Source organism: Myxocyprinus asiaticus, chromosome 2, assembly GCF_019703515.2.
Source record: "Myxocyprinus asiaticus isolate MX2 ecotype Aquarium Trade chromosome 2, UBuf_Myxa_2, whole genome shotgun sequence".
In the NCBI taxonomy this organism is placed as follows: Eukaryota; Metazoa; Chordata; class Actinopteri; order Cypriniformes; family Catostomidae; genus Myxocyprinus; species Myxocyprinus asiaticus.
This window is the reverse complement of record NC_059345.1, coordinates 12,332,485-12,351,443: the sequence shown is the minus strand read 5'-3', so window position 1 is coordinate 12,351,443 and position 18,959 is coordinate 12,332,485. Positions and strand designations below refer to the sequence as shown.

At 38.2% G+C, this 18,959-nt stretch overlaps 1 protein-coding gene across 2 annotated transcripts in view; it reads left to right on the top strand.

Annotated features, from left to right (window-relative positions):
* LOC127415315 (inactive ubiquitin carboxyl-terminal hydrolase 53-like) overlaps nt 1-18,959 on the top strand; it is a 79,345-nt gene that overhangs the window by 42,859 nt on the left and 17,527 nt on the right. For both annotated transcript variants that reach the window (XM_051654037.1, XM_051654028.1), the window contains exons 10-15: nt 3,126-3,275; nt 4,855-5,023; nt 6,847-6,996; nt 10,198-10,332; nt 15,924-16,632; nt 17,585-17,652. In XM_051654037.1, the coding sequence (XP_051509997.1) occupies nt 3,126-3,275; nt 4,855-5,023; nt 6,847-6,996; nt 10,198-10,332; nt 15,924-16,632; nt 17,585-17,652 (1,381 nt within the window). The remainder of the gene's footprint in view (nt 1-3,125; nt 3,276-4,854; nt 5,024-6,846; nt 6,997-10,197; nt 10,333-15,923; nt 16,633-17,584; nt 17,653-18,959) is intronic.

The following is an 18,959-nucleotide window of genomic DNA, read 5'->3' as shown; positions in this document are numbered from 1 at the left end:
AGCATTCTCACATAAGTGTTCCTTTTTTCCAGGTGGGAGAGAGCAGTGTGTATTGTAGATGCAATGGCATCATCAGTGGAGCGGTTGTTGCGATAAGCAAACTGCAGCGGGTCAAGAGAGAGAGGCAATACAGAGCAGATGTAATCTCTGATTAGTCTCTCAAAGCATTTGCTGATGATGGGGGTCAGAGCAACAGGACGCCAGTCATTTAAGCAAGTTATTTTTGATTGCTTTGGAACAGGCGCAATGGTGGACGTTTTAAAGCATGTGGGGACTACAGACAAAGAGAGGGAAAGGTTGAAAATGTCCGTAAAAACACCAGCCAGCTGGTTCGTGCACGCTCTGATGACGCGGCCCGGAATGCCGTCTGGACCCGTGGCTTTGCGGATATTCACCCGTCGGAAGGATCGGGTTACATCCGCTACAGAGACGGAGAGTGAACTAACCTCTAGCTTCAGCCGCGAGAGCTCTCTCCACGAGGGCGGTGTTATTTCCCTCGAAACGAGCATAAAAAGTATTTATCTCATCCAGTAGAGAGGCAGCGGTGTTCATGGCGGAGTTTTTATTCCCTTTAAAGTCCGTGATGTTGTTAATTCCCTGCCACATGTTTCTAGAGTTGGTGGTGTTAAACTGTCCTTCAATCTTGCTCCTGTACTGGCGTTTTGCTGTTCTGATAGTTTTTCGGAGGGCATAACTGGCTTGTTTATGCTCCTCCGCGTTCCTGGAATTAAAAGTGGAGGTCCGCACATTAAGTGCCGCGCGAACACCGCTATTAATCCATGGCTTCTGATTCGGATAGATCCGTATTGTTCTGGTCGGAACAACGTCCTCTACGCATGTTCTGATGAAAAACATTACGCTATCAGCGTAAAGCTCGATGTCGTCATCAGAGGCGACTGGAACATCTCCCAGTCCGTGTGATCAAAACAGTCTTGTAGCGTAGAATCTGATTGGTCTGACAAGCACTGGATCATTCTGAGGGTGGGTGCTTCCTGTTTCAATTTCTGCCTGTAAGCAGGCAGAAGCAGAATGGAAGAGTTGTCCGATTTGCCAAATGGTGGGCGGGGGAGGGATTTGTAGCCATCCCAGAACGGAGAGTAGCAATGGTCCAAAACCCGGTCCCCTCGTGTGTTGAAACTAATGTGCTGGTGATATTTTGGTGTGACTGATTTTAAACTGGCTTTGTTAAAGTCCCCGGTCACAATGAACGCAGCCTCAGGGTGCGCGGTTTCCTGCTCACTTATACTCCCATACAGTTCCTTGAGTGCCCAGTCTGTGTCACCTTGTGGATGTACACAGCAGTGATAATGACCGTTGTGAATTCCCTCGGTAGCCAGAATGGTCGACACAGAAGCATGAGAAATTCCAGATCAGGAGAGCAGAAAGACTTGATAGAATGTACGTTCCTCTGATCACACCAGGATTTGTTGATCATAAAACATACACCTCCACCTCTACTTTTACCTGAGAGGTCTTTCGCTCTGTCCGCTAGGTGCACGGAGAACCCTGCGGGTTCAATGGCTGAGTCTGGAATCTCCGCAGACATCCAAGTTTCCGTAAGGCAGATAATGCAGCAGTCCCTTGTATCTCGTTGGAAAGAGATCCGTGCTTTCAGCTCGCAGAGCTTGTTATCCAGAGACTGAACATTTGCCAGTAGAATCGTGGGTAGCGGGGGTCGATTTGCACGGCGTCTTACTCTGATGAGAACTGTTTCCCCTTTTACTCCTGCGTTTCCGCGGCCGTGCTGCCCAGACAAAGGGCTCCACTTGCGTGTTTGTAAACAGCGGGTCGGCGTTGAGGAATGTGAAGTCCGGTTTATGGTGTGAGATTGCTGAACCAATGTCCAAAAGTGTTTGTCTGTCGTAGACAATAAGGCAGGCAACATCCAAGACAAAAAACATAAGAATTGTGAACAAAACAAACAAAACACTACTATGTTGTGTCGGAGCTCGCAACGCAGCAGCCATACTCGGCGCCATCTTGAGTCCCTAAAAAAAGATGGCATCCTCATGATGCCATCTTTTTAGTGAAGTGCACCAGTCCCTCCTGCAGCGAAGCACCCCCACAACATGATGCTGCCACCCCCATGCTTCACGGTTGGGATGGTGTTCTTCGGCTTGCAAGTCTCACCTTTTTTCCTCCAAACATAACGATGGCCAAACAGTTAAATTTTTGATTCATTAGACCAGAGGACATTTCTCCAGAAAGTAAGAACTTTGTCCCCATGTTCACTTGCAAACTGTAGTCTGGCTATTTTATGGTGGTTTTGGAGCAGTGGTTCTTCCTTGCTGAGCAGCCTTTCAGGTTATGTTGATATAGGACTCGTTGTACTGTGGATATAGATACTTGTCTACCTGTTTCCTCCAGCATCTTAACAAGCATCTTTGCTGCTGTTCTGGGATTGATTTGCACTTTTCGCACCAAACTATGTTAATTTCTAGGAGACAGAATGCGTCTCCTTCCTGAGCGGTATGATGGCTGCGTGGTCCCATGGTTTTTATACTTTCACACGTTTGTTTGTATAGTTGAATGTGGTACCTTCAGGCATTTGGAAATTGCTCCCAAGGATGAACCAGACTTGTGGAGGTCCACAATTTATTTTCTGAGGTCTTGGCTGATTTTGATTTCCCCATGATGTCAAGCAAAGAGGCACTGAGTTTGAAGGTAAGCCTTAAAATGCATCCACAGGTACACCTCCAATTGACTCCAATTAGCCTATAAAAATCTAATTGGCTAATTTCCTAAAGGCTTGATATAATTTTCTGGAATTTTCCAAACTGCTTAAATACACGGTTAACTTGGTGTATGTAAACTTCTGACCCACTGGAATTGTGATATAGTCAATTAAAAGTGAAACAATCTGTCTGTAAACAATTGTTGGAAAAATTACTTGTGTCATGCACAAAGTAGATGACTTAAACGACTTGCCAAAACTATAGTTTGCTAATCTGAAATCTGTGGAGTGGTTAAAAATGGTTTTAATGACTTCAAACCTGAGTGTATGTAAACTTCTGACTTCAACTGTAGCTGTTTAACTTATTTAACCTAATAGCAGACGCTTATGAGAGCAGATTTTGATTTTGTTTTGTTCATCTAAATAAATATCCATTTTTTGTTTTTTGCAGCTCTTTTACCGTGTCACAGACGAGCGTGCAAAGAAGTGTGAGCTGCTGTTGGTGGGAATGATCTGTTACTCCAGCAGACATTACTGTGCCTTTGCCTTTCACACCAAATCCTCCAAATGGGTTTTCTTTGATGATGCCACTGTCAAAGAGGTGAGAACTCTACATGCCTATTATGAATCACTTCTGCCTTGAGTGCTTGCTGAGACAAGCATTATTAGTGTTATTGCTCAAAGTTAGGGTTAGGTCCTAAGAATTAAACTTTGGCGCGTATCTTGGCCTACACTGTTTGTGCTGCAGATATGAATGATACCTGATGATGCTATTATTTTTATTTATGGGTAGATAAAATGAAAAAATTAAGGCAGGAGCTGATTGTGCTGCAGTTCGCTGTTTTTCCCAGCATCTTTAACTTTTAAAAAGAGAGTTTTTGAGTAGATTCGATTCCTTCTGTAGACTAATTAAACAGCAAAAAAATCTCATGACATTGTCTTGCACACTGATGTGTTCAGGTTGAATACTGACTGAAAAATGTAAACAAAGTTGGTGGAGCTTCAGGTCACACTTACAGATGATGTGGACCAATGGCAGCAATAAGGTTTTTAGCAGTTAAAAATATGACTCGTTCACTATATTCCTAGTCTTCTGAAACCATTCGATAACTTTGTGTGTTCTCGAATCAGATATGTCACAGTATGATGTTTCACATCAATGATGTTTGGTAATGAGGCAAACATGGACTTCAGTGGTGCTTTTTTGCCATTTTGGGCAGTCCCCATCCACATACATTATATGGAAAAAAGCATTCAGAATATTTTTCAAAACATCTCATTTTGTGTTCCATGGAAGAGATGAAGTAATATGGGTTTGGAACAACATATGAGTGAGTAAATGTTTACAGAATATTTGTTTCGGGTCAAGTCATTTTTATTTGTATAGCGCTTTTCACAACACACATTGTTTCAAAACAGCTTTACAGAAAATAATGCTTCAACAGAAAATAAAGTTGTAATATCTGTAATGTCTTCATTGCGCAGTTTGATAAAAATGTGATTGTCAATTGTGCCTTAAAATAAATAAGTATATAATATTTGTATTTATACCCCCAACGAGCAAGCTAAAGGCTACTGTGGCAAGGAACATTAAACTCCATTTAGATGTTGGTTAATGAATAAAAATAACCTTGGGGGAAACCAGGCTCACTGTGGGGGCCAGTTCCCCTCTGGATAAACAGTATGAATATAATGCCAATATTAGTTATTTATGTTTAGTATAAGTCATGGTTTAAAATTAGTAAGCTAAGTAAGTGTTAGGGGCCAAGATTTTGTATGCACTATTCCTTTAATCTGTGCCTGGTCTTCAGATTTTATTCCTCAAATTTCCTGTCTGCCCTTGTTTGCTTCTACCTTTTGGCAGTTCATATAATTGCATTTCTTTAGTGGGATGCACAACATCAACAAACTGCTTATGGAAAAGGTTCAAGTGACTCTCTCTCTCTCGTTCCTTCATTTCCCCCATCCATTAATTAAGAAGAAAGATTACATCTGTTTGCCTAGAGAGGTTTTTTGTAGTGCAATGATGCTTTACATATACTCTTACCTAAACCATCCTGAGGCATGTGTGCTTTCATATCTAATAACAGTCTAACGCATTCTATACAGTTACACTGTGGTGTAGCTTTTCACTTTTTCAGCTTTATCTCTTTTAACTATGATGTCATGTTTGTGTACAGGTGGGAACGAGATGGAAAGATGTGGTCACCAAATGCATCAAAGGTCACTTCCAACCTTTGCTTTTGTTTTACTCGAACCCTGACGGCAGCGCAGTGACCACAGATGAAGCCCAGAGGCCTAACAGCACCACCACCCAAAACAAGACCTCCGTCAATGGAGAAACACCAGGTAGAAAAACCCATGCACCTGCATTTAAAGGCAGTTAATTTATGGTGTGATTCATTCAGCACAGAGCTATCAGCATATTGCATTTGAATAAAAGATTTGTTGTTAAAGGGATAGTTCACCCAAAAATGAAAATTATCTCATCATTTACTCACCCTTATACCATCCAAGATGTGTACAGACAAAGATTTTTAGAAGAATATCTCAGCTCTGTAGGTCCATACAATGCAAGTGAATGGTCAAAAAAATAAAAAAAGTAATCCATATGACTCCAGTGATTTAATCCATGTCTTCAGAAGTGAAATGATAGTTGTGGGTGAGAAACAGATCAATATTTAAGTCCTTTTTACTATAATTCTTCTCCCTTCCCAGTAGGTGGCAGTATGCACAAAGAATGTGAATCACAAAGAACAAAAGATGAAGAATGTGAAAGTGGAGATTTATAGTAAAAAAAGACTTAAATATTTATCTCTTTCTCACCCACACCTATCATATCACTTCTGAAGACATGGATTTAACCACTGGAGTCTTATGGATTATTCTTATGCTGCCTTTATGTGCTTTTTGGACCTTCTAAATTCTGGCCACCATTCACTTGCATTGTGAGGACCAACAGAGATGAGATATTTTTCTAAAAACTTTGTGTTCACATGAGGGTAAATGATTAGAGAATTTTCATTTTTGGGTGAGCAGTTCCAGTTAATGCATTAATGCATGTACATATCTAATACCACATTATGACACTCATTCTGCTCTACAAAAAAATGATGTTATTAATCACAATTAATTGAATCAGTTGACAGCCCTGATCAAAATATTTCATTTCAGATGGTAGCTGTCTTATGGTGATCAAAATGTAGAGTCCCAAAAATATTGTATTTATTGAACTTTTCGTTCAATGGTTTTTGTCTTACAAATTTTGCTGATATGATCTAGTAGAGAATGTAATTTCAATGTGAGCCTGTCTAATGTTAGGATCGATTGATACAAATTGATCATTGCTTGTTATTTTTAGAGTCTGAGCACTCTATGCCAATGCTCAACCAGTGCCATTAGTAGTAGCATAATTTAGATTTATTACTGGCTTCACTGGGACTTCGATTATTTGGTTGACCTCAACTAGTGCCACTACTATTGGTCGTAAATATGAGTTGAGACCTGGATAATAATAGTTGCACCACTGACAATGATGAGTCACTGTAAAACTTTATGAATATAATTTATTCTTCAAATTGTAAAAAGTTTGATAGAAGTTTAACAACCCTACATTTTGTTCTGATTGGCTTTAAAGAGTTTGCAAACCTATACTGCATAATGTGCCATTTATTTTCAATCATAGGCCAACCCCCAATAAACATAGCTTATCCCTAAAATCAGAGGGAAATGTTAGGTTGATAAAAATGTTGTTAAAAGAAATGTTGGTCCAGGACCAACAGAGTTGTTGTTCCAGGAAAATGTCTTACTAGGGTACATCATATTAGTGAGCATGCATTGTTATAGTGAACATTTTCATAAATCACTGTATAAAAATAGAACAAAATAGCTTTTTAGAAGAGTTGCTGCCTTGAAAGCTGTGGTGCTGTAGAACTCTGAAAAGGGCTAGCTAGCAGTAACATGACTTACTATCTTTATTGGGACTTCAGTTATCTGGTTGACCTCACAAACCCCAAATGACACATCCAAAAACTGCTGCTGGCACAACCACAAGGCCATTTTAGGTCACTTAATTAAATTGGTCATCCATGCTTTCTATAATTTAATTTTGTATGAAAAAAATGGTTTGTAGCTAAGTATGATCATACATACAATTTTATTATCTGTTACAGGTACTCCAATCTCGGGTGGTAAAAAGTTGGATTTGACTCGAGAGAACCTGACTGCTTTCTTTTCTAATCATGGTACAATGAAGCAGAAGTCACAGCCGCCCTCTGTCTTTAGTCGTGGCAGTAACCAGACCAGTGGCGGTAGAGGGCCAGGTAAAAAAAAACAAAAAAAAAAAACACTCACTTAAAGGAATAGTTCACCCAAAAATTATAGTTCTCTCATCATTTACTCTGGGTAACACAAATATATTTTTAAGGATGCATGATGTGTTTATGTCCGTACAATTCAAGTCAATGCAAGTCAGCATAAAAGTAATCCTTATGTCTCGAGTGGTTTAATCCATGTCTTGTGATACAATGCAATCAAGCAAGAAAAACACCAAAATTTAAGTCCTTATCCGCTATAAATCTTGACATCCAGCCCAATTGGAAAACAGTGCAGACTTCAAGATGGTAATACTTTGACACTGCATGTGGTTGCCAGGTACTCAATCCCAATATCATTATACATCAATAAGACATTTTCATTTTCTAATGTTTACCATCAACCTTTTGGCGACTGTGGTACATTTGAAAAGTTACGCACAAAAACTAAACCTGCTACTCTATCGTTTTAACATGTGTCTGCATATTCGAAATAGTCCAACTGGGCCTGAAAACCACAAACCAGACAACACTGTGTTTGGTTTTGTATAGTATAGATATAGATTTGTAGTGTACATTTAAATTTATTCATTTGGCATACGCTTTTATCTAAAGCGACTTACAAAAGAGGAAAACATAAGTGAATCATCTTAAGGAGACAGTGGTATGAAAAAGTGCCATATTACAAAGTTTCACTAGCATCAGAATAGTATTCAAAACAGATTAAAGTTTTTTTTTTTTTTTTTTCTTCAAGTGTACAGACTTGTAGTGGCCAAAATTTTTGAAATTACACTAATGTGAAAATAAAGTGATCCTGGATTTAAAGTTAACCAAACTCAAAGCACTTCCCAAGCTGGAGTTTGTGTGGAGCATGCACAAATTGCAAAGCCACTCAAAGGCTGCTGAAAACACTGTATAAGCCCCACCTACTTGGAGTTATATGTAGTAGACTATGGACGAAACAGAGCGCCATCCCTTCGCTCTGAAGTATGCAGAACTTATATTTATTTAAATTGCAGTCTCTTGTGGTTTAATAATCACACAAACCTGTACTGTGATTTCAAGTCATTGTGCAGCCCTAGTTACTTCAAAATGACAGTTTGTTCTCTTGAAGGCAATAGAGAACGAATGTCAAGAGCTTATCCCAAAAGGGAAAACAACAGAATAGAAATAGTAAAGAATTACCGTTACCTTAATAAATCTTTTTTAGCTGTCCCCAAGCCTCATCCAAATTTCATGAATGCTGCAGTGGTCACAAGGTTTTCTGCAGCAGGCAAAACTGTTCCCCCACTAAGTATTTTAATGCCCAGAGGAACCAAGACAAGCACAGGATGTCTGGACCGACAAGAAAGACCTGCTGGTGTGAGACATATTGCCTTTTACACGTGTAGCCCACATTCCACTGTTATTACAAACCATAATGACTTGATGCTTCTCTCTTTTATTGTTTAAGTTTCTTCTCTACTAAAAGCTCTTAGACCAACTTTGTAATAGCTTTCTGTCATCAGGCAAATGAAAATATTTCCTTTGGCTTAAGGGAACGGCTGATAAAGCCATGGAGAATGACTTTTTATTGTTGTCTGTAGCAATTCAAGAACACAGTTTTTTACCTTTTAACAAAACAAGAAAGAAATTTAAGATCATGTTGTGCCAAGTCATTGCCTTAAGTGTATTTCATGAAAATGTTTACATTACACAGGTGCCCAAAAATGTATTTGGACACTGAAGCCTCTCTTAAAGGAATAGTTCACCAAAAATGATAATTCTCTCATCATTTACTCACCCTTATGCAGTATCAAACTCGTTTGATTTTCCTTCTTCTGCGGAACACAATCAAAGATTTTATGATGGAGATATGTGTTTTTATCCATACAATGCAAGTCAATGGGGTCCAACACGTTCTAGCTCCAAAAAGGGCATAAAGGCTGCATAAAGGTAGTCCATAGGATTTAAGTGGTTTAATCCATGTCTTCTGAAGCGATGTGATTGGTTTTGGGTGAGAGACAGACCAAGATGCAACTCCTTTTCCACTGTTAATCTTGACATCTGCATTCTCCTTGGCGCGATCGTGATTTGAAACTCGATTACACTTCCTTGCATGTTGGACCCCATTGACTTGCATTGTATGGATAAAAACACCTCATATCTCCATCAAAATATCTTCATTTGTGTTCTGCAGAAAAAATAAAGACATACGAGTTTGAGACTGCATAAAGGTGAGTAAAAGATGAGAGAATGATTATTTTGGGGTGAGCTATTCCTTTAAAAATGTATGAATTTCATCATATTAGATAACAAAAAATCAAACCAAGTGGCAAATAAACCAAGGGATACTTGCATCACCACTTTCATCTGTAGTGGATACCATGCTTAATGAAGGCGAGTAAATGATAACAGAATATTTTATTTTTGGGTGAACTATCCCTTTAAGTGTGACCAGATACTTTTGGGCCTCTTTAAGAGTTAACATTAAGTTCAGTAGGATATCTTGAAAGTATGTTTTTGAATATAAGATGCAGCACAGGATAGATTGGGTGATGTTTTTGCAGCTGTATGAACTTTATATGCCTTTCTTTTTTCCTGTCTCCAGTAACCCTTCTTTACTCTAATAGACTGTTATGAGACTGCAGTTTGTTTAAGGGCAAGAAATGTCCTTTCTCTTTCCCTCTCACTAATATCTCTCTCTCTCTCTCCATCTCCTCCTTGCTCTCTTGCACTCTTGTAACACTTCACTGCTTTTCTCCTCCAGCACAGCAAAAAGCTGGAACACACACACACACACACATTGATTGCGGTTAAGGCTCTTACACTGTCCTGTCCTTCCCGGCAGCCTCAGGGGTGTATTTAAAGAGTGCAGAGGACACACTTTCTCCTACCGTCCCAATGATTCCTACCGTCCCAATGATTCTTAACTTTGAGTGTACTGTAAAGCTTTATTTGAAGGGTGCTACATATGGATTTTTCAGCAGAGCCATAAAACATATTTGACAGTTTTTGTAATGGCCACATTAGCATTCCTATATAGAAAAACGGTAAGATTCAGACTGTGATATATGAGCATTTATAGTTAAGCTAATAAATTTAAGCTGTGTAGTTTTTAATACCTTTTAGGGACCTCTATACATGACTATAGGACAGTAGCTTAAATTTGAAGAATTACAGTTCTGGTCAAAATAACTGCATTTACTTGAGTAAGTGTTCCTCTTACAGGGAAGATGAACTTTGATCCAAAGAGTCAATTTAGAGAGATTTTGAGGGAGCTGCCAAAAGAGGGCCGTCCCATCAACCTTATGAAGAAGGAGTCGGACAGGTCACAGGGCAGACCAGAAACACTGAGGCATCGGGGTAAGAAAGAATACTTGTACTTTCAGACATATTCAGGCACAAATAAGCACATCATGACCACTTTAGGTGAAAATATTAAAGGTAAAGTGTGTAATTTTTCTACTTTAAGAGCATCAAACAGAGTTTGAAGTAACAAAAATAATGACTTGACAGGTACAGTTGTCCTGCCCTAAACTCCATGCTTTTGCTTAAGGCGAACATTGATATGGCGATCTGCGGAAAAAGAAAGAAGTGATTTTCTGAAAGTGCAATAGAGCCACAATTTTTACACACAAGTTGTTACTGCATATTTACTGTATTTTAACATTGAAAAAATAACACTATTCACCATTAAAGTAAATATTCTCTTTGTTTTTAAGACTATATCTTAGCTTGCTGTTTAACAGCACAACAGGCTGCATTACATATCTAGAGTCTCTTGTACCCTCTTGCATTAGATAATACCACTTTAAAAGTCTTTACGGTCCTCTTAAGAGAAGCACAGATTTATGGTAGTTACACTGAGAGCTTTTAGCAGAGCTTTGGAGTGGAATAAACACTCTGAGAGTGTTCTGGTGGTACTTATGTAACCTGGGGTCAGTGAGAAGTGTTAAAAACGCAGATTACCTCTGACGTGTGCTCCATCCTCACACTGAGCCCTGTAATCTCTGCAACTGTTCCCCTGTCTAGCTTGTGCTGAACGACCAGCTCTTTTCCAGTACAAAGGAATGGGTCATATTGGGTTACGCAGTTATATATATATATATATATATATATATATAATATGGCTGATTAGATAATCGCATGAATGATTGTTAGTCCCAGATGACGAGCAGCGTTTGCTGCAGCTAGATTATAACGTGATGGCTCACGACGTAGTAAATCATAATATATGTTACGTTCACTGTGTGTATTTTATCATGAAGAAAATCGTAATTATATTAAGAAGAGAAAGTTTGTTTTTTTGTGAGTTAAAGATGGATCGAAGTGAACAAAGGTGAGAGAGTGTGGTCTTAGCCCCTTACTGCAACAAAATGTCTTTTTTGGCTTGTTTTCCAAAATAATATCTAAAACTCCTTTAAAATAACATGCATTTACAATAGGAGCTATACTGCAGAAGAAAAAAATTGTTATCAGAGAATGTTGAATACAATATTTAATCAGGGCTCGACATTAACACTTGTCCGGGACAGGTGGATTCTTGAAGGGACACGTGAAAGAATTTTACTTGCCCGACCAAACAAGCAGACTGATTAACCGGCTATATTTGTGATAGTCTAGGATTGTTTCACTTATTAAAAATTTCATATTCTTATTCTGCTGTTGAAAGTAATCCAAAGCACGTAATTTTATAATTCACTAGCGATCCAGTAACAGCTGTGCCCTGTTTGATTGACAGGCGGCATATGTATGTGTGTGTGCTGAACATGCGCGTTCCGAAAATGCTGAACAGTCAAATACATTTCAAAATTACGCCAAAATGCCCATCTTGGTGAGGTCTTCATGTAAACACAGAGAGTGATGTCTAAAGTGAACGTAAACAGTGGAGAGAAAAGCGGATTTGTATTAAAATGTCGGACTTGTAAGTATAAATGTAAGCTAATAGACCTGCTGCTGTCTAGTGTGTCATTATAATAATCAAACAACCATAACAAGAAAAAGAGAAACACACTGCTCTTGACTGAGTAACTTTAGTAGCTTTAAAAAGTATTAATGAATTATAATCATACAGTGAAGAGCAGTAGCAGTTTTATGTTGCATTTCATTCTGAATGTTTACTTGAATACTTGATAGCCTACTGCTGTTAAAAACTTTTTAAGCTGTTAAAAAAACACAGAATTTTATATATTTATTAATAATATTTTTTGTTCTTAATTTTTAATCTATTTCTATTCATTGCTGTTTTTTATTTTATTAAATTACTGACTGATTACTAATCTTGAATAATTACTTAAGAACTTGAAACCATTCTTCCATAATTAACATATTAGTTAGTGTTATTATTTGTTGTGGTTTTGAAGCTGGTATTGTGAATCATCAAATTTCACTACAGACTACTGAAATGTTGGTTTTGTGATAATGTATAGCCTTTATTGTACATGGTAGATCTTGCTGCAATAACATGATGAAAAAGTAGATCTCATTCCACAGAAGTGTGAGCACCCCTGCTGTAAATGATGGCGATGGAGGCTTTCCTTTATTTGACAACCATACATAACATAAAATAATTATCATATGACAATAGCCTCCTCCCCTACCCAGTGCAGTTTACATTTCTTGTTCAAGGAAATCCACTGTTGAAAAGACAAGTTAAAATTTTTTTTTTAAAGTTCAATAAATGCATGATGTATCCAAAGTCAATGAGTAATTGTGTTAAATAATCGTGATCTCAATATTGTCCTAATTAATCGTGATTATGATTTTTTCCATAATCGAGCAGCCCTACACACAAGCCACATGAAGTACTTTTATGATACATTTTGGTGCATTTTTTAAGCTTTTAAAGAAGGTCAGATGAGTTTGGAATGGCAAGAGAGTGAATAAATTATGACAGAATTGCAGTTTTTGAGTGAACAATAAAAAAAAAAAACTAAGTATCAAGTTTTTCCTGAAATATATCGGCCTGAACCATTCAGACATAATTTCAGCCTTAGATGTGCTTTCTATTTTTGTTTTTTGTAAACTTTATACTTGCTAAGAAATGTAAGAAAAATCTCCCATTGACTTAAATTGCTGGAATATTCAGCATTCAAAATGTAACTGACAGCGATGGAGTCATTGTAATATTTGCAAGCGGAGTTACGATTCTTCTCATCTTTCTTGCATTCTGTTTATTTATCCTGTAGCTGCTTTTACTCTGCACACTGACTATGTGTTGACTTCCATGCACCGTCAACTGACAATAAGACGCACGTTGAGTATTATGACAAGGGTGAAGAGGCTCTGATTTTTAGAAAACCAAAGCCTAAATTTTTAAATGACCTTATACTAGAACACTATTATTTTGCTGCCTTGCAAGCACTGGTATTTCCCTCAAGAAATTTAGATCTAGTTGCAGTTACAGTACGTTTGTCTAGAAGTAGAGCTTATGCAATAATTAGTCATGATACTCACAAAGAAGAGTTCAGTGCATGGAAATCTAACATTTTCATTTGTTTTACAGTGTGGTGACTTATAAAATTGGATAAGACATTTTAAATGGGCTTGCACACACACATCCAAAATCGGCATAAAGTCATTCTTACCACAGTCAGCTAAGTACAGCAGATGTTGTATGTATGTGCCCCATCATAAGCTCTGGATATTGTATTAAAAATGGATACTATATTGCAAAGCATGGCGCACATCATGTCACATATCAATGTGCAATGCTTTTACACATCTCCTTTCCTGTTCGCAGCTTAGTGAAGCAGTTTTATTATCACCAAGCCCAATTCCAGATGTCATCTTTAGACACATTATATCAACACGTCCAGTCAGATTCACTGAGGAGATTAAACGGTGTACGCCACACTGGATCACAGCACCAAATCTTCACTTGCATAACCACACTAATGCTGTATAGGGTAAATGACACTCAATCAAAGGGCCATAGTGGCCTTATATACACACTATAGATGTGCAATGAGGGCCAGAGAGTGTCACCTCTTCCATGTTTAATCATAATGTCTCACTACATCGTGCCGTGGGCATGCGACCAACATTAACATCTCATTTTATTGCTCATAAGCAGCATAAAGGTGATTTCCAAGCCAAGCTGCCTGACTTTGCTTCACCATTTGTAAGTAGGTGTATGGCTTACTAATGGCTTTTTTTGCCTTTAGCATGTAGATCTTTGACCAGACTGCCGTCATCTTGTACAAAGTTAACCGTGTAGGCTGTTTGAGCATTCATTATGCCAAGTAAATTTGCATTTCCCGTGTGTGTGTGTTCTGTGATGGCTGCAAGACAGAGCTGCATTAATATCTAATGAGACAATGCTGGGGTTTGTTTAAAGCTCATACTGCATAACGATATAGTGAACCTGGCCATGTGGAAACGCACCACAGCATTATAGATTTGCACTGTCACAGAATTTCTATGCCAGCCCATTTAACAATGCCAATATCAGCACTGTTCAGAAAGAGAGAGTCACTCTTCCACCTTCACAAGAACAAAAGGTCATATAGGCTATTAGTGCAACCCCGCATTGGAAAAATATAATAATTTTCTAGAGAAATGTGAACATGAAATGCAGCAGATTTAGAGACTGTACTATGTATATGTCCTCACAGAAACAGAATACACAGGCTTCCCACTGTCATGGACTTAAAACAGGGAATTCCATGCCTGGAAAAGTCATGGACATTTCTATATACTTAATTCTAGTTATGCTCTGCTCTATAATACTTAATTGGCAAGAAATTGCTTTTCATGAGGGCAGTCTCTATCAAATAATCAGTAACTCTTACAATAAGGTTTCATTTGTTAACATTAGTTAACAACGTTAGTTAACATGAATTAACAATGAACAATACTTAGAACTTGTCCTTTAACTTTACATGACCTGCTGCGGCATTGCACTGCAATAGTGTGTTTTCCCTCTTAAGTCATACTCCACGATACTCCCGGCGCACTTCAGCCTATACGCACATGCACACTCTTCAAAAAACCTATAAGAATGCCGCTTATGTGTTTAAATGGCCAAATAGGATGAAACCTTTCTTTTAATCCCTTAAATGCCGCAAGGAAAATGGCGTTTGTTTCAACGGCACCTTGCAAAACCCTGGAATAAGCCGATTGTGCATGTATTGCATGTAAAACAAGGTCAATGAAAGTGAATGGTTATTGCGGGTAACATTCTGCCTAACCTCTCCATGCGTGTTTTGGGTGGACTATCCCTTTAAAGACGCAATCCCTAAAAGTCTATTTACTTATATATCATTACCTGTTGCCATAGTTACAGGCTTTACTCAATCCTTTTGCAAGTTCAAGAGTTCAGTTTAGATTTGAGATCTTTAGATGCTTTCATTGTTACCAGACTGTGGCCTGGTAAACAAAAATTTATTAAATTGACACCGTATGTATACTTTGGGCATTCAGAAGAAAAGTTGGCATTTTTCCAACTGTAATTATACAGTATATGTACAGTACTATGCAAAAGTCTCAGGCACATTAGATAAATGTTTCACAAAAACATTAGTTTCAAATAGAATAGAGAAGAAGAACAAGGAGTCCTGTAATAGATGTAATGGCCCCCACAGAGCCCAGATCTCAACATAATCCGGTCAGTCTGGGACAGAAGCAGTTGAGACAGCCTTAATCCATAGAAATGCCCATCAAATATTGATTTAATTTTTACTGTACATTGTGTGAAGTTAATTGATAAATTAAAACTTTGCAGCATTTTTCACAAGTGCCCAAAACCTTTGCACTATACCTAAGACAATATAGACTGTGTATTGAAGGCAATCATAGACCATTCTGAAAACATCCATACTGATGATTCTTTAAATTTTACAGAATCACCCCAAATGTGGTTTGTTTCGCTCCAGTGGTACTGTATGTCTGGTAAATTTTGCAGTAAGAACCACCTGAAAAGTAGCTTGTAACTGTGTGTTTCTTCTCCCCAGGCCCAGACTCAGCCCCTGAGAAGCCCTATTCCCGCTCGCTGTCGCCTCCTGAGAATTGCTTCAAGCATCTGGAGTCACGACTCTATAGTAGTCAGGGCAGAGGCCCAACGAAGGCAGAACGCTGGCATCACTTCAATCATGAACCACGCTCCCAATCTCAGCCTCGCATCCCGGTCCATCCTTCTAATGGCAATCACTCCCGGAGGTTAGATCTTGGCAACGGCTATGATACGGACCACAGTCAGGACTCTCAGAATTACGGAGCCTCTCGCAGCCGTGTCAATCGGGCATGGAGGCCGATGCGGGAGGCACTTAATGTCGACAGTGTAATAAACACAGATAACAATCAGAACTACCACAACTCTCGCAGACAGACCTCCAATCAGGAGAGCGATGAGTTGCCATGGGGTCGATGTGATGAACGCAAACCCAAGAGTTTAATGACGATTTACGAGGACGAGCAGAGGCAAGATATGGGCAGCAAGAGCTCACTGGAATCGGAGGGTCGGGGACCTCCAGAGCAGGAGAGAGCTAAAGGAACAGTCAACAATCTAACAATTAGGACTGATAACTGGCAGATACAACGCACTGAGTCTGGATATGAGAGCAGTGATCGTCTCAGCAGTAGCTCAGCGAACTTAGACTCTCCTCTCGTGGAGAACTTGAGCAACAAAGAAATGTACTCTATACCAGAACTACACCTGCCCAGGTAAGGACTGATTTCACTGTTCTTTTGAATTTCTTATGATTAGCTGAGCTAAGTAATCTTCAACCAAGAGGAGTAGCAAAACATTTGCGTTTAAAGGTGAAATGTGTAATTTCTGCACCACAGTGCGACATATAATGCTCTTCTTGCTGAACAAATGACTCCTAATAGCTCATTCTTTTTTGCAAATAAATACTTATTGAATCACAAATCATTAATTTCGTCATGTCCGATTTTCAAATGAACCAAGAATTACTCATTAATGGATGAATGGACAAAGAGTAATTACTGGATGGTTGTTAATATGGCAATGTGAAAATGTGTAGTTAAAGATATTAAAGGCAATACCTTAATTATTAAACACGCCATTTGCAAGACTGACAAATTAAGCACGCAAAATTACTTTAGACCTCTGGGCAGTTTATCTACCTTGTATATGCTCAATTGAAGTTTGCATTATTTTAAACTTGTATAATGAACAAGATGTTTTCCTCCATGATTGATTTTCAGAAATCAATCTGTGAAGTTTAGATCAGCGTCAGAACTTTTTATTAAGGGGCAGTATTTGCCCGTGGATTTGATTTTCAGGTGCATTTTTCCTTTATGGGGTCTTTATTTCTAACCATTTGAAAGAAACTCATTCGACTTGAATTTAAGCAGTTCATTAATACAAATTCTCAAGACTGAGAATATTACCTCTTTCCCCCAAAATTCAGCACATATTTTACACCATAATATGTTTAACTAGGACTATAATAGTATATTAAGAACTATATCAGAGGTTACAAATATAAAATGGAAAAATTCATAACATTTTGAATTTGGGGTCATTTTTATCATTTTTGGTGGGATTTTTGCCCTAAGCCCCCCAGAACAAAGTTGAAATTGTACATATATGTGCTTATGTACCTGTACTCCTGCATTCGAGTGCTATTAAGTAATTTTTTTTTTTTAGGGACCCAAACTACCAAGAGAGGTATGACGATTCAAAAGCCGAGATTTCTCCTTCGTCCATCTTCTACTGTAAGTACCCCAGAAGTTAGACTTCCAAATTTTACAAAAAGGCTGTTACACATATATATTGGAAATAATCATAGAGTTACATAGCGGAGTTATTTTTAGCTTCTGGTGGATAAAAAAAAGATTATATGAAATAAATATATGTCAGGGGGTTGGAAGCAGGGTGTCAAGTGTGTACTCTGTCATCCTGTCACTTTCAACCTCTCAGATCTCACCACTTGTGCTCCGGGTCAATTAGACCTCCACACATAGTGTTGAAGTTTATTTGTTGAATGTGCAACAACACAGAAGCAGTACTTGTTGACAATGAAATCGATTGTTCTACGTACCCATCATTGAAGAAGGTTTAGATTGAAATAAACTGGGTTCTCACAGTTATGAAAACCTGCAAATATCAGTAATATTACAGTTGTGTTTTTCAGGCCTGAAAAAGTCATGGAAATAAACAATATCTAGTGAATTTTTTTCTAATAACGCTCTGCTATAAAATATTTAATCACATAAATATTGCTCTTGGTTAGAGCTTTTGTAAATTAGAACTTAGAAAAAGGATATCAACCCTTTTATATAAGAATAGTATTAAACAAGTAATTATAAGACTATAAGGCGTTATGTGTGACCCCGCGTACACGTGTGGATGTTGTATTTTGGCTTCGCTATATGCAACACATGATTTCATTTAAACCAACTGATCTCAGCTCAGATGACTCTGGGCTGTCTGTAAAGGGTTAAACTTTTGACACAAGTCGATTTCAGTGGAGTTTGTCTTTGGGGGAAACGCCAACAAAACTACAGTCTCTAGTTTCATCCGATATGCCATTTTTAAAATTTGAGCGATTTATCCCAAAACGCCATGATGCTAAACACAATGTACAATAATGTGTCCAATAGCACAAGATTTTCATTAGAAATCCTATATTTACTGTGCATTTTCACATTGAGAACATCATATGGAGTTAGGATGAAAATACGGTGCATTTCGAACTGTTCTGAGACCAGCACAGACAGACAGCACACTGGAGATTAAGTAATTCACTAAATAGGAGCAAGGGAGCATACTATAGCTTTCCTATGAAACGAAGTGCATTCAATCCAAACCTCCTATCAAAAGTTCAGTTTCAGGCTGCAGATGATGTTTGAACTACTCAACATGGTTGGCAGACAATGGTAATCAATACATTGAATCAGAATTTATAATGTATCATTTTATTTTAACATGGTTGGTAGTGATTGGAAAATGGTCGCCATTATAGAATTATTTATGATAATTTCTGATTGGTAAAATTCTTCAACAATAGCCAGTATCACTT